We start from the raw sequence: 16457 nt of genomic DNA, 5'->3' as shown, positions 1-16457 counted from the left end.
GCCCAACTTGCCAGCGACGACCATCATACCCCATCTACACCAGTCCCACCTGTTTGCATTTGGCCCACATCCCTCTAAACCTATCCTATCCATGTAGCTGCCTCAATTATTCTTAAACATTGTGATAGTCCCTGCCTAAACTACCTCCTCCGGCAGCTCGTTCCATGCACCCACCACCCTTTGTGTAAAAAAGTTACCCCTCAGGTTCCTATTAAATCTGAACAAGATTATGCAAGATTCGAGAACGGACTAGCAGTTTGAGTTTATCAAATAATGTTAATGTGAAGGAAGTAAAATCAAACACAAAACACTCGGTGATTGTGACGTGCGTCAGAGTTTATTTTGCATAAATCTATCGGCAACAGCACAGGTTTATATTGTACCATCCTTTCTGATGCGCTAATCTAACCTAAAAGGAAATCAAATGCATGTCAGAATTCATTAGAATTAGCCTCAGCAACCATCCGACTGCATTCCCGCAATCCTCGACTACATTAGCTTCTGTAAAGTTCAAAGCTCCAGGCTTGTCTTTTTTTTTTAGAAAGTAGATTCATTTGAAAAGAAAGTCCCTTGCAATTTTTTAAAATATTTACTGCTGTAATCTGGATGTGGTGCAAGCAAGCAAATGTCACACGTGATTTATGGTTATGAGTAATCAAATTGAAGACGAAAGACAGAATGTTGTCCTTTCTTTGTGTGCTCTTGGCATGTAATGTCATTACATCCGCAGACACGGATTCAGGAACAGCTTCTTCCCCGCTGGCATCAGATGACTGAACCAGTCCTGCAGGAGATAGTCCCAATCTTCCTACCTATTGCAGACTTTGCACTTTTTCTACTGAACCAGTCCTCTAGGGGATAGTCCAGATCTTCCAACCTACTTCATTGCAGGCATTGCACTTTTTCTACAGAACCAGTCCTCCAGGGGATAATCCAGATCATCCAACCTACCTCATTGGACGCTTTGCACTTTTTCCTCTATATCTGTACCACAATAACGTTGCCAAAAAACTATGCAAGTCTCTTTGCACTGCCTGTTGTACTTGTGTGTGGCTTGATTGTACTCACGGTACTTGTACTTGTACTTGTGTATGGCACAATTTGCCTGTAGAGCAAATAGCCAAAGTGTTTCACTGTATCTTGGTACACACAAACACCAATACCAACACAAGAGACTGCAGATGCTGTAATCATGAACAAAAAATAAAGTATTTGAGGAACTCAGCGGGTCAGGGTAAGTGACGGGAAATAGTCTATTGACATTTTGAGTTGGCACCCCTCTTCAGTCTGAAAAAGTGGGTATATGGAACAAGTTGCCAGAAGAAGTAGTTAAGGCAGGTACAATAACATTTGAGAGACATTTGGACAGGTACTTTGACGGGGAAGGTTTAGAGGGGTATAAGTTAAATGTGGGCAAATGCGTCTAGCATAGATGGTGCATCTTGGTCAGCATGGACAAGTTGGGCTGAAGGGCCTGATTCCACGCTGTATGACTATGACATAAAACGTCGGCTGTTCATTCCCCCCACAGGTGCTTCCTGACCTGCGGAGTTCCTCCAGCAAAGGCCACAAAGAGCTGGAGTAACTCAGCGGGCCAGGCAGCATCTCCGGAGCACATGGATAGGTGACGTTTCGGGTCGGGACCCTTCTCAGAGTTCCTCCAGCACTTTGTTTACTGCTCAGTACATTTGAATGCTGGATCCACGTTGAGTTTCTATCGCAACGAAGTTCAGAGGCGGTGCTCAATGAGGTGACTGGAACATCTCACACAAAGTTCAGCACACACGACGGAGAATAAATACACACCAAATCTAGTTGGAAATGATTCAGTCGAAATAAAAATCATTACCTCTTCCGTCGAACCGAAAAGGAAACGGAAGGAATGAAAATGACTGAGCCAGATGCAGTGACGTTAAACAGGTAAAGAACTTTGAAGGTTTGCACATAGCATTGCTAAGCCTATCCCAGCCTTAGGGGTGCATTGACTGTGTCTTCACTTACATCACAGTATGTCGGCACGTTTAATTTAGTGGCATAACGATGAGCAAAGAAAAACTGGGAAGCATAAATCCAAAGTGGGGCAGCACAGTGGCGGGGGTAGGGGTGCTGCCTCACCGTGCCAGAGACCCAAGCTCTATCCAGACATTGGGCGCTGTCTGTGTGTGGAGTTTGCATGTTCACCCTGTGACCGCGTGGGATTCCTCTGGTTTCCTCCCACATCCCTAAGGTGCGCGGGTTTGCAGGTTGATCGGTCTCTAAATTGCCCCGAGTGTGCAGTGGGATAACTAGTGTAAACAGGTGATCAATGATCAACCTGCATTCAGTGGGCCGAAGGGCCTGTTTCCATGCTGTATCTCCAAACTAAATTATAGCCTCTAGTGTGTAGGAAATGGATGAGAAAGTGGGATAACATAGAACTAGTGTGAATGGATGATCACTGGGCAGCATGGACTCGGTGGGCCGAAAGGCCAGTTTCCATGCTGTAGCTCTAAACTAAACTAAATGGTTGAGAGCTGTTTTTGATTCAGTGTTTTCTAATCATCACCTAATCATCATGTTTTAATGCACTGACCGTGATCACACTGTGGCTGAAACCAGTCTCATAGCGCAAGTCAAGCCAACAGCTTAAACATTCTGGCACAAGGAACTGCAGATGCCGGTTTAGAAAAAAAGGCACAAAGTGCTGGAGGTCCTTCCCTACAGGCTATTAAACACAACAACCTCCAAATAAACTCCGAACATGGGCTTGGGGGCATTGGTTTTGCACTATTTTTCTTTTATTGATGTGCGCATATTTCTGTAATTGTGTGTGAACTCATTTTTATTATGTTGTTTACAGAGCACAATATTCTGTGGTGCTGCTGCAACTAAGAATTTCATAGTTCAGTTTGGAACATATGACAATAAAACAACTGACTCATGACTCTTGAGCAACTCAGCGGATCAGGCAACATATCTGGAGAAGTGCTACCTGACCCCACTGAGATATCCTGCTCTTTGTGTCTTTTTAGCACAAACACTATCCTGTACTCCTCTGGAAATGTGTGGGAAACCAGCAACTCAGGAACCGACCAGTGTTGAATGGTGATTCTGGGGAGCGCAAGGAAAGGTGGAGAAGTGTTGGTGTTGGTGTTGGTGAGACCACACCTAGAGGGGAGATTGGGTCTCAAGTAATAAAGGATATTTCACATTTAGAGGACAGAAACAGGCCCTTTGGCCCAACTTGCCCGTGCTAACCAAGATGCCCCATCTATACTGGTCCCTCATTGTAAAGTTGCATTATTATTTTCCAGGCAGCATCTCTGAAAACAGCAAATTATTTCAGTCTAACCTCGTGCCCTTCAGCCTTTAACACACAACATGGCGGCACTACAGGCACAGAGGGGCCGGGCATGATGAAATCTGTAATGCATTAGAGAATCATAGAGTCATATGGCATTGCAACAGGCCCTTCCACCCAGCTTGCCCAAGCGGATGATGTCTCATCTACACTAGTCCCACCTGCCTGCGTTTGGCCTATATCCTTCTAAACCTTTCCTGCCCAAGTGTCTTTTAAATGTTGTTATAGTACCTGCCTCAACTACCTTGTCTGGCAGGCACGAAAACAATATTTACACGGTAAGATCTGCTTGCCTTAAATACAGGTCAATGAATCCTATCATGAGGAAAGATTGAATAAACTGACCTTGCACTCATGGAGCTTAAAAAAAAATGGTGGTACAGCGGTAGAGTTGCTGTTTTATAGCGGCAAACACCCAGGTTCGATCCTGACTGCGGGTGCTGTCTGTACAGAGTTTGTACATTCTCCCTGTGGCCGCTTGGGTTTTCTCCGGGTTCTCTGGCTTTCTCCAACATTCCAAAGACGTTCGGGTTTGTGGGTTAATTGGCTTCGGTAAAATTGTAAATTGTCCCAAGTGTGTAGGATAGTGCTAGTGTACGGGTGTCACTGGTCGGCGCGGGCTCAGTGGGACAAAGGGCCTGTTTTCGTTCAGTGTCTCTAAAGTCTAAAGAATTATCTCTGGAACGCTCTACCCTGGAAGGTTGTGGAGCCATAATTATTCGGGGTATTTAAAATGGAGGTAGATATATTTAGGAAGACCAGGACATTGATGGCCTCGGGGAGGACTGACGTAATAGAGATGGGGTCTGGAGACAGATCAGCCGTCATCATATGAATGGTGGGGGCTTGAGCGGAGACGTCCTGCTTATGAAGAGCATCTCCGCGATGGTTTAGCGTGAGATTGAGCATACATTTTCTGTGGGTGAAATGAGCGCCCAGCAAAGTTACAGAGCAAGCTTTGAATATATGATATTGTGCATGTAAATGTGGTTGGGTATGAGTTTTTGTCCATGGAGCAAAGGTTTATTTGCAACAGCGATGTATCTCACTCCTCAGCATCAGTGTTTCCAAACCTTGTCTCTTGTCACACTCGAAGCACGCACACTTCTCTTGTGGGGTTTGAATGTAACCGGAGCCACGGGCAGGAGACCCGGGCTTGCGTTTCACAGCCATAATTTAAACCGGCAATCTGTTTCTAAATGGACGCTGGAGCAGAAGATGGTGCAGACACAATGGGGGAAACATACAAACAAACTCAGCAGCTGCGATCAAAGGCCTAAAGTATTGCAAAACTTTGCATGTGAGACAGATCTTCGGAAAAGGTGTGTAATATTCTCGGGTGAGGGTTCTGTGAATTTCTTATTCTTGGTCCAGCCCTTGTGTTTCTTTTGCAAAGCAAAGTCCAGGGAATGCCACGTTACCAGTCAAACTATCGCAGAATGACGTGCAGTAGGGGTGGGAGGTCTTCTACCTGGTTAACTGGCCAACAACTTTCAACAGTGTCTTGTTCTCTTGCTTCAATTGGTCATTTTCATCTTCAATCTCGTCCAAGTCCTTGAGTGAGAAACAAAGACAGTGTGAGTTGGTGTTTCAGAGGGAGACACGTAGACTTGTCGATAGACTACACAATCTATGGACAGCAACCGCCATGGTTGTCCATAGATGATTAAAACGTTCCTCCTGCAACCTCTCCTTGGCTACACTTAATCCTGTAATCTCCACTAGATTTCCTCTTCAAATGAACATAGAACTGTACAGCATAGGAACAGGCCCTTGGGCCCACAATGCCCGCGCCGAACACCATGCCAAGATATACTAATCTCTTCTGCCTGCACTTGATCCATCTCTCTCCATTCCCTACATATCCATGTGCCTCCACCACCAACCGTGGCAGCATGTTCTCAGCCCGCACGAAAATGTGGGCTGAGAAATAACTGTAAAACGTGTAAAATAACTTGCCCTGTACATTTCCTTTAAACTTTACCCTTCTCACCTCAAAGCTATGCCCTCTAACCTTTGACACTTGCACTGCGGCAAAATGATTCTGACTGTCTACCCTATCTATGCCTCTCATAATTTTACACACTTCAATCAGATCTCCCCTCAAGCCCAGAAGCTCCAGGGAAATTAACCCTAGTTTGTCCAACCTCTCCTTACAGGTAATACCCTCTAATCCAGGTCTCATTGGTAAAGCTCTTCTGAACCCTCTCCAAAGCCTCCACATCATTTCTGCTCTGGGGCGACCAGAACTGCACACAATCTGACAACAACCTAATGTTTTTTTACTGTGGTTGAATTACAGTTAATTTGAGACACACCAGTCAGGCTCCTCTTGTGAATCTTTCAAACCTCATGGCCTGGTGGGAGAGAGAGACCACTGAGAGTCAAGGGTCATTGGGAGAGAACGGAAGAGGCACTGAGGAGAAAATAAAGCAGAAGGCTACAGGGAACATGCACGGTGATAATACAGGTGAGAACACTCAGGTGGCACAGTGGCGCAAAGGTAGAGTTGCCACCTCACAACACCAGAGACCTCGGTTCGATCCTGGCTATGGGTACTTTCTTTATGGAGTCTGTACGTTCTCCCGGTCTTGTTCGGTTTCCACTCTCATCCCAAAGACGTGCAGGTTTTTAGGTTATTTGGCTTTGGTAAATGTTTCCTAGTATGTAGGAGGTGATTGCTGTTTGGCACTGTCTCGGTGGGCCGAAGGGCCTGTTTCCATTCTGTATGTCTAAAACATTTTTTAAAACTCCGCCAGGAGCTAGCAGGGGAAACGTGCAGGAAGGAACTGCAGATGCTAGTTTAAACCGCAGATAGACACAAAGAGCTGGAGTAACTCAGCAGGACGGGCAGCATCTCTGGATTGAAGGAGTGGAAGGTCTCAACTTTGAAACATCACCCATTCCTTCTCTCCAGAGATGTTGCCTGTCCTGCTGAGTTACTCCAGCTTTTTGTGGCTAGCAAGGGAATGAAGGGTTGAATATCCCCATTCTGCAACTCCGTGACTCTAACCAGGGCTAGAACCAGGTAAAGAACCGAAAGGCCTCGAAGTCTCTTAAAATAAGCTGACAGTCCAACCTCTTTTTCATTCCACGGTGCTATTTATATTCCCCCCCCCCCCCCCCCCCCCCCCCCCCCGGGCTGTAGAAGGACTAAACCATCACTGGGAGGAAGTGTATGGGTGATTAAAAGATCAAAAAGGCCTGGTCTTTGTGCTCCTCTCAACATTCCAGGGCGCAACTTGGCTGTTGAACAAACAAACTCTGGAATAGATTCCTTGGGAAAACTGAGCATTTTTGACCGACTGCCGGTCATTCTGAACATGTGGTTAATGCAAGCGTTAATTTAATATTTTCAGCCACAATCACGTTGCTCTCACAGAGAGCCAAGGCCGAAACATTGCAAAATCGTGAGGGGAATAGATGCACGAGAAGACGCACAGAGGCTCTTGCCCAGAGTAGGGCAATCGAGAACCAGAGGACATAGGTTTAAGTTGGGCTGAAAGCCACTTTCCACGCTGTATGACTATGACTTCGAAAATATTAGAAACAATCTGAACAGTTGGTTCAATCCTGACCTCGGGTCCTGACCTGTGAGTGAAGTTTACACTGTGACAGCGTGGGCTACTCAATGTGTTTAGTTTATGTTGCGTTGTTTTTTTTGCAAGAGGGTGGTGAATCTGTGGAATTTATTGCCACAGATGGCTCAGGAAAGGTATTTTTAAAGCGCAGATTGATAGTTTCTTGTTTAGTCAAGGTGACAATGGTTATGGAGGAAGGCAGGAGAATGGGGTTGAGAGGGAAAGACAGATCAGCCACAATTGAATGGCAGAGTAGACTTGATGGGCCAAATGGCCTGATAGGTTCATAAGTTATAGTAGCAGAATTAGGCCATTCAGCCCATTCACTGCCAATTCTACACCGCCATTTAATCTTGGCTGATCTATCTTTCCCTCTCAACCCCATTGTCCTGCCTTGTCCCCATAACCCCTGACATCTGTACTAATCAACATCAAATTCTGCTCCTATGACTAATGAACATGAATTATGAATAGAGTGACCAAAACTGAACACAATGCTCTAAATGTGGCCTCACCAATGTGTTTTACAGCTATAGCATGATGTCCGAACTTCTATACACAATACTCTGACTGATTAAGGCCAATGTTGACCACCCTGTCTCTCTGTGATGCCTTAAAGAGATTTTGCAATGAAGCAGTAAGATGGAGGCACAAGGTTTACAGGAAAAACCCACAAAGTGCTGGAATAACTCAGCAGGTCAAACTGCGATTGTGTTTTATTTTGTAAACCAGCTTTGCGGTTCCTTGTGTCCCAGTAAATAAAGTGAAGGGAGAATTTTGTTTTCCGCCCAATAATCCCCCTGATGGAAACATCTGTGATAAGTGGGCGAGGCGGGATGAGGGATCTAATTTCCAATCATGTGGCCAATTAAACAGACCCAGCACGGCAAATAATTGCAATCCTGCCGATGTGACTGAGACAGATTAAATGTTCACGGGGTGGGTAAATGATGGGATGTCAATTACTTTCATTAGGGGGGTCACGGTTCATACTTTCAGAGAGCAGAAACAATCCGTGGTTACAGAATAAAAGTCACACGGGGAAACAAGCATTCCTTTCTGCAAACTTCCAAATAGATGTTGCAGAAAGTGCATCAGTGCCTCTACTTTCTTAGACATTTGGAGAGTAATCACCGACAGACAGTAAGAGATGGTGTGGGCATGTTATCCGCCACACATATTGTGCAATCACTCCGAACACTAACACTATCCTACACACTAGCGGCAATTTACAATTTTTACCAAAGCCAGTGGAGTGTGGAGTGTGGGAGGAAACTGGAGCACCCGAAGAAAACCCACGTGGTCACGGTGTGAAGGTACAAACTCCGTACAGATAGCACCCGTAGTCAGGATGAAACCCGGGTCTCCGCCGCTGGGGTGCAACACCTCTACCGCTGCGTCACCGTGCCCTCCGCTGCATGTTACCAGGATTCTCTGCAATTATTTGCTACTTTCCATCTCTCATACATGAACTGCTTCTCTCCAGCACAACTTACTCTGTTAAGAAGGTCGACTTCCTCCTTCAGCTTCCCGATGAGTTCCTCCCGATCCTGCAACAGTTTCATCAGCTTCTGATTCTCCTGTCTCTCCTTAGCGAGTTCCTGGTGAGGGAGAGAGAGATTTCCCGTCAATTGTGACTCCGTGCAGTTAAAAAACTGAGCCGAGCAATAAAGTAGAGACTTTATAAGGTGCTGCTAACTCCACATTTAGAATATTGTGAGCAGTTTTGGGTCCCACATCTGAGGAGGCATGTGCTGGCGTTGAGAGAGGGTCCAGAGGAGGTTTACGAGAATGATCCCAGGAATGATTGGGTTAATGTATGTCCAGCGTTTGAAGGCACTGGGGCCTGTACTCGCTGGAGTTTAGAAGGATGAGGGGCAATCTCATTGAAGCCTACTGAACAGTGGAATGCCCAGATAGAGCAGATGTGGAAAGGATGTTTCCCATAGTGGGAGAGTCTAGGACCAGAGGGCACAGCCTCAGAACAAAAGGATGTACCTTTAGAATGGAGATAAAAAGGAATTTATTTAGCCAGAGGGTGGTGAATCTGTGGAAAGCAGGGGGATGGGACCCAATGCAAGGAGACAGAGGGCCATGAAAGGCGAAGCGAAGCAAAAGGTAGAAGGGAGATAAGGAAAATGAACCTGAAAGCTTTGTGCCTTAATGCGAGGAGCATACAAAATAAGGAGGATGAATTGAATGTGCAGTTAGTAGTTGAGGGATACTATATAGTTGGAATTACGGAGACATGGCTCCAGGGTGATCAAGGCTGGGAGCTAAACATGCAGCAGTATTTGATATTCAGGTAGGATAGAGGTGGTGGGGTGGCATTGCTGGTTAAAGAGGAGATAAATGTAATGGCAAGGAGAGACATTAGCTTGGATGCTGTAGAATCGGTATGGGTAGAACTGTAAAATAGCCAAGGGCAGAAAACGCTTGTTGGAGTTGTATACAGACCACCAAACAGCAGTAGGGAGGTTGGGGATAGCATCATGCAGGAAATTAGGGATGTGTGTAGCAAATGTACAGCAGTTATCATGGGTGACTTTAATCTACATATAGATTGGCCAAACAAATCGGTAGCAGCACTGAGGAGGAGGATTTCCTGGAATGTATACGGGATGGGTTTTTAAACCAATATGTAGAGGAACCGACTAGAGGGCAGGCCAGCATAGACTGGGCATTGTGTAATGACGAAGGATTAGCTAGCGATCTTGTTGTGCGAGGCTTCTTGGGCAACAGTGACCATAATATGGTGGAATTCCGCATTAGGATGGAAAGTGACACGGTTAATTCAGAGACTAGGGTCCTGAACTTGAATAAAGGAGACTTTGAAGGTATGAGATGGGAATTGTCTAGGATAGACTGGCAAATTGTACTTAAAGGGTTGACAGTGGAGATGCAATGGCAAAGATTTGCCCACTCACCCAACCTATCCAAGTCACCAAGGGAAGGAGGCTCAACCGTGGCTGACGAGGCAAACCAAGGATAGTGTAAAATCCAAGGAAAAGGCAGATAAATTGGCCAGAAAGGGATCAAACCTGAGGACTGGGAGAAATTTAGAACAAAACAGAGGAGGACAAAGGGGTTAATTAAGAGGGGGTAAAAGAGCATGAAAGTAGGCTTGCGGGGAATATAAAAAGGAAATGATTTGTGAAGACGGATATAGGTCCCTTACAGTGGGCGACAGGTGAATTTATATTGGGAAACAAAGAAATGGCAGAACAGTTAAACAAGTACTTTGGATCTGCCTTCACAAAGAAAGACACAAACAATCTCCCGGAAATACTAGGGGACTGAGGATCTAGTGGGAGGGAGGAACTGAAGGGAATCCACATCAGTCAGGAAATAGTGTTGGGTAAACTGTTGGGAATGAAGGCAGATAAACCCCCAGGGCCTGATGGTCTGCGTCCCAGATTACGCAAGGAGGTGGCCCTAGAAATCGTGGATGTTTTGGTGATAATTCTTCAATGTTCTCTCGACTCTGGATCAGTTCCTGTGGACCGGACGGTAGCCAAATCATTTTTTTAAGAAAGGAGGGAGAGAGAAAAGGGGGAATTATAGACCAGTTAGGTAGTGGGGAAGATGCTGTAATCGAGTATTCAAGATGTTATAGCAGCGCATTTGGAAAGCAGTGTTTAAGAAGGAACTGCAGATGCTGGAGAATCGAAGGTACACAAAAATGCTGGAGAAACTCAGCGGGTGCAGCAGCATCTATGGAGCGAAGGAAATAGGCAACGTTTCGGGCCGAAACCCTTCTTCAGACTGGAAAGCAGTGTTGGGATCGGTCAAAGTCAGCATGGGTTTATGCAGGGGAAATTATATTTGGCTAAACTTTTGGAATGTTTTGAGGATGCATTGGAGGAGAGCCAGCGGATGTGGTGGATCTAGACTTTCAAAACGCCTTTGGCAAGGTCCCACACAAGAGATTAGTGTGCAAAATTAGAGCACATGGTAATGGGGATAGGGTATTGACATGGATAGAGAACTGGTTGGCAGACAGAAAGCAAAGAGAAGGAATTAACAGGTCCTTTTCAGAATGGCAGACATTGACTAGTGGGGTGTGGGAAGGGTCGGTGCTTGGACCCCAGTTATTTACAATATATATTACCTATTTAGACGAGGGAATTAAATGTAACATCTCTAAGTTTGCGGATAACACAAAGCTGGGTGGCAGTGTGAGCTGCAAGGAGGCTGCTATGAGGCTGCAGGGTGACTTGGATAGGTTGTGTGAGTGGGCAGAAGCATGGCAGATGCAGTATAATATGGATAATGTGAGGTTATCCACTTTGATGGCAAGAACAGGAAGGCAGATTATTATCTGAATGGTGTCCGATTAGGAGAAGGCATGGTGCAACAAGACCTGGGTGTGCTTGTACATCAGTCACTGAAAGTAAGCATGCAAGTACAGCAGGCAGTGAAGAAAGCCAATAACATATTGGCCTTCATTGCGAGAGGATTTGAGTTTAGGAGCAAGGAGGTCCTACTGCAGTTATACAGGGCCCTGGTGAGACCACACCTGGAGAATTTAGTGCACTTTTGGTCTCCTAATTTGAGGAAGGACATTATTGCTATTGAGGGAATGCAGTGTAGGTTCAACAGGTTGATTCCCGGGAGGGCGGGATTGACATATGATGAAAGAATGGGTCGACTAGGCATGTATTCACTGGAATTTAAAAGGATGAGAGGGTATCTTATTGAAGCATATAAAATTCTTGGAGGATTGGACAGGGTAGATGCAGGAAACATGTTCCCGATCTTGGGGGAGTCCAGAACCAGGGGTCACAGTTTAAGAATAAGGGGTAGGCCATTTAGGACTGAGATAAGGAAAAACTTCTTAACCCAGAGAGTTGTGAATCTGTGGAATTCTCTGCCACAGAAGGCAGTGGAGGCCAATTCACTGGATGTTTTCAAGAGAGAGTTAGATTTAGCTCTTGGGGCTAAAGGAATCGAGTGATATGGGGAAAATGCCAGAACAGGTACTGATTTTGGAAGATCAGCCATGATCATATTGAATGGCGGTGCTGGCTCAAAGGGTTGAAGGGCCTACTCCTGCATCTGTTTTCTACGTTTCTAATTCATTGCCACTGACGGTGGTGGAGGCCACGTCATGGGCATTTTATAAAACGGAGATTGACAGGTTCTTGATTAGTAAGGTCAACAAAGATTACGGGGAGAAGGCAGGAGAATGGGGTTGAGAGGGAAAAATAGATCAGCCATCATTGAATGCGGAAGCCAAATTGATGGGCTGAATGGCATAATTCTGGTCCTATGTCTAATGATCTTAATTTATATTTCCCAACTGAGTCTAAGGATGAAATGTTATAGAGTCAAACAGCAGGAAATCAGGCCATTTGGCCCACCTTATTCCTACTGACCATCCATGTTAATACCATCATCTAACACTTGGTCCATAGTCTTCCATGCGTGGATGATTCAAGAGCATGTCTATATACTTCTTAAGTGTATAAAAGTACTGGAGCAACTCAGCTGGTTAGGCAGCATCTCTGTCTGGCTGAACTCTCAACTCCATTCTCCTGCCTACTTCGTACAGACAGCACTCGTAGTCAGGATCGAACCTGGGTCTCTGCCGACTCTACCACAGCGCCATTGTGCCACCCAATCTTCCCCCACCACCAACCCCGGCAGGCAGCACGATCCAGGCACCCACCACCCTCTGTGCCCACACACATCCTTTAATCTTTGTCCTTCTCATCTAAAAGCTGTGCCCGCTAGTCTTTGAAAGTTTCTGACACTCTACCTTATCTACGCCTCTCTTTCCAACAGAACAGGTGGCCATTCAGTCCATTGAGTTCCATTGGAGGAATGCAACCCAGCTCTTTCACTGCAATTCCAGAGGTGATTTTATCCCGGATATTTTTTACGGTAATTATTTCCATATCTTTATCTTTCCACTCACCGTCTCAAGCTCCTCCAACTTCTTGTCTAATGAACCGCCATAGGTTGAGCTTGCGGAGTTTCCGTGGCGACCATAGCTCAGCTTCTCTCCTCGGGCCGAGTAGCGGCTGTTGGCTGAGCTCGTGACGGTGTCGTCATCAAAGTTTCCCACGGAGCTGCAGAGTGAACGGGCGAGACAATAGGCAAACCTTAATGGGTGCAGCAGTAGAGTTGCTGCCTCACAGCGCCAGAGACCCAGGTTCCATCCTGACCTCAGATGCTAGGTGGAGTTTGTACGTTCTCTCTATAACCCCATGGGTTTTCTCCAGGATCTCTGGTTTCCTCCCACACTCTAAAGACGTGCGGGTTTGAAGGTTAATTGACTTCAGTAAATTGTAAAAAAAAGTCCCCAGTGTGTAGGATAATGCTAGTGTACAGGGTGATTGCTGGACAGTATGGACTCGGTTGGCCTTAAGGCCTGCTTCCGTGTTGTATGTCTAAAGTCTCAATGAGGCACCAAATGAGGATGCTGGAGGAGTGATTTAATAATTAGTGACACTCAGTGCACTGCAGAAGGTCGGTGAACCATGTTCTAGGAGCAGAATGAGGCCATTCGGCCCAACAAATCTGCTCCACCATTCAATCATGGCCGATCTATTTTTCCCTCTCAACAAAATTTTCCTGACCTCCCCATAACCTTACTAATCAAGAAACATCAATCTCTACTTTAAAAATACCCAATGGTACTCCACGGCCATCTATGCAATTAATTCCACAGGTTCACTACCATCTGGCTAAAAAAAGTCATCCTCATCCCCATTTTGAAGGTATATCCTTTCATTCTGAGGTTGTGCCCTCTAGTCCTAGACTCTTCCACCACTCTGCATTTTGAAGGGCGTGCACAGCAGGAGTAACAGCGGATCAGGCAGCATCTGTGGAGAAGTGATGCGTTTCTGATTGGGAGCCTCCTTCAGGAGGCGTCACCTATCCACGTTCTCCAGAGATGCTGCCTGACCCGCTGAGTCACTGTAGACTTTACTTTGGACTTTAGAGATACAGCGTGGAAACAGGCTCTTCGGCCCACCAGGTCCATGCCGACCAGTGATCACCCTGTACACTAGCACTACCCTACACACTGGGGACAATTTACAGAAGCCAATTAACCTACAAACCGCACGTCTTGGAAGCGTGGGAGGAATCCGAGGCAGCCGGAACAAACCTACGTGGTTACTGGGAAAAAGTACAGACTCCGTACACAGGGCCCTGTGGTCAGGATCGAACCCAGGCCTCTGGTGCTGGTACTCTATTGCTGCGCCCCTGAGGCACATTGTGGGCTTTTTTGTTAACAAGTATTTGCAGTTGCTCATGTCTACATTCCTTGTCGAGTATCAGGAGGAAGTTTGGCTCAACGTTTACTGAACAAGAGAATTACTTCGAACATTGAAGTAACTCAGCGGGTCAGGCACCATCTCTGAAATACGTGACGTTTCGAGTCGTGACCTTTCTTCAGATTGAGAGGCACGCTAGAGGAAAACTACAGATATGAAAAGACACATAGAACAAATGAATGAAAGGTATCCAAAAGGACAAATCAAAGCCAGCAACGATGATCAAGGAGAGGTGGAGCCCACAATGGTCCATTGTTGGCTACGGGGAAGGTGATAACGAGTGGTACAAACAGTGAAACTCAGCAGGACGATAGTGAAACTAGTACGATGACTAGGGTGGGGGAGGGAAGGAGAGAGTGGGGACGCAAGGTTTACTTGAAGTGACTTCAATGGCCAACAACATGCAAACTAACACTAACCAGAGAAATGTCAATGTTGCCTGAGGTTGCAGGTGATTATGGTAATGGCATGACTGAGCTATGACTCAGTGTTTTGGAGTCACGAGGTGCTGCAGTCAGTACCATTGGTAACACCAACTATAAAATGAGGTCATGTCACTCAGCGAGAACAATCCGCACAAACATTGTTTAATGTGGATTGTGGTTTACTGCTAATCTTGGACACAAGATCTTGCAAGGCAAAACAAAATTTTGTTCAGACTTTTCAGTCTGAATGACAATAAAGGAATACAATACAATACAATACTGATTACTGTAGAATGACAAAGAAAAGCTGAAAGGTTCTAGAGAGGATCAAACCAGAAATTGTCTGGGCCCCAAATCTGAGGAAGGATGTGCTGGCGATGGAGAGGGTCCAGAGGAGGTTTATGAGAATGATCCCGGGAATGATTGGGTCAACATGGGATGAGCGTTTGATGGATCTGGGGCCTCTCGCTGGAGTTTAGAAAGATGAGGGGGGACCTCATTGAAATTAACCGAATCGTGAGCGGTCTGGATAGAGTGGATGTGAAGAGGTGGGAGAATATAGGACCAGAGGCCTTAGCCTCAGAATAAAAGGACGTACATTTAAAAAGGGGATGAGGAGGAATTTCTCATCTGAAAATTGTAACGTCCTGATTGAGGAGCAGCTTCTTCCCTACAACCATCAAGCTACTAAATGTTACAACTTCCAAATAAGCTCCGTGCTATATTGACTTGGGGACATTATTTCTATTATTGTCTATTTATTCATCTATTTTTTATATATGATTGTTCCCGATGTTAGGGAAGTCCAGAACAAGGGGTCACAGTTTAAGGATAAGGGGGAAATCTTTTAGGACCGAGATGAGGAAAAACCTTTTTCACACAGAGAGTGGTGAATCTCTGGAATTCTCTCCCGCAGAAGGTAGTTGAGGCCAGTTCATTGGCTATATTTAAGAGGGAGTTAGATGTGGCCCTTGTGGCTAAAGGGATCAGGGGGTATGGAGAGATGGCAGGTACAGGATACTGAGTTGGATGATCAGCCATGATCATATTGAATGGCGGTGCAGGCTCAAAGGCTACTCCTGCACCTATTTTCTATGTTTCTATATATATACTAAACTTTTTTTTTGAATATTATGGGTTTTACAGAGTACTATGTTTACATATCTGTTGTGCTGCTACAAGTAAGAATTTCATTGTTCCATTTTGGGACATATGACAATAAAATACTCTTTACTTTAGAGACACAGCGTCGCAACAGGCCCTTCGACCCACCAAGTCTGTGCCGACCAGCGATCACGTCATAGACTAGCTCCATCCTACACACACTAGGGACAATTTACAACTTTGCCGCAGCCAATTAGTCTACAAAACTGCACGTCTTTGGGGTGTGGGAGGAAACCGGAGCACCTGGAGAAAACCCACCTGGTTACAGGAACTCCATACAGACCACATCCATAGTCAGGTTCAAATCCGGGTCTCTAGCGCTGTAAGGCAACAACTCTACCACCGCGACACCATTGCCACCCATCTTCTGAAGGGTCCCGACCCGACCCGTCACCTATCCATGTTCTCCAGAGATGCTGCCCGACCCAGGTACTCCAGCTTTGTTTCTGGTCTTGGGTAAAATAAGGGTATTTTCCAACAATTAATCAGATACTGGTGTTGGCTCAGGTAGAGAGGATTGTGTCTGGAACACACCTCAATTGGTCTACAGAAGTGGACCCTAGTGTGAAGGATAGAACTAGTGAAAATAGGTGATTGCTGGTGAGCACGGACTCGATGGGTCGAAGGGCCTGTTACCACGCTGTATCTCTAAACTAAAACT

At 45.7% G+C, this 16457-nt stretch overlaps 1 protein-coding gene across 3 annotated transcripts in view; it reads right to left on the bottom strand.

The window, feature by feature from the left end:
• Window positions 1-315: 315 nt before the first annotated feature.
• The window catches only part of pawr (PRKC, apoptosis, WT1, regulator), an 83354-nt gene continuing 67212 nt past the window's right edge, over window positions 316-16457 (bottom strand). For all 3 annotated transcript variants that reach the window (XM_055650549.1, XM_055650550.1, XM_055650551.1), the window contains exons 5-7: window positions 12842-12995; window positions 8418-8522; window positions 316-4894 (exon numbers count right to left, since the gene is read on the bottom strand). In XM_055650549.1, the coding sequence (XP_055506524.1) occupies window positions 4808-4894; window positions 8418-8522; window positions 12842-12995 (346 nt within the window). In that variant the 3' untranslated portion in view covers window positions 316-4807. The remainder of the gene's footprint in view (window positions 4895-8417; window positions 8523-12841; window positions 12996-16457) is intronic.

Source organism: Leucoraja erinacea, chromosome 19 (genome assembly GCF_028641065.1).
Source record: "Leucoraja erinacea ecotype New England chromosome 19, Leri_hhj_1, whole genome shotgun sequence".
In the NCBI taxonomy this organism is placed as follows: domain Eukaryota; kingdom Metazoa; phylum Chordata; class Chondrichthyes; order Rajiformes; family Rajidae; genus Leucoraja; species Leucoraja erinaceus.
This window is presented reverse-complemented; position numbering and strand designations above follow the sequence as displayed.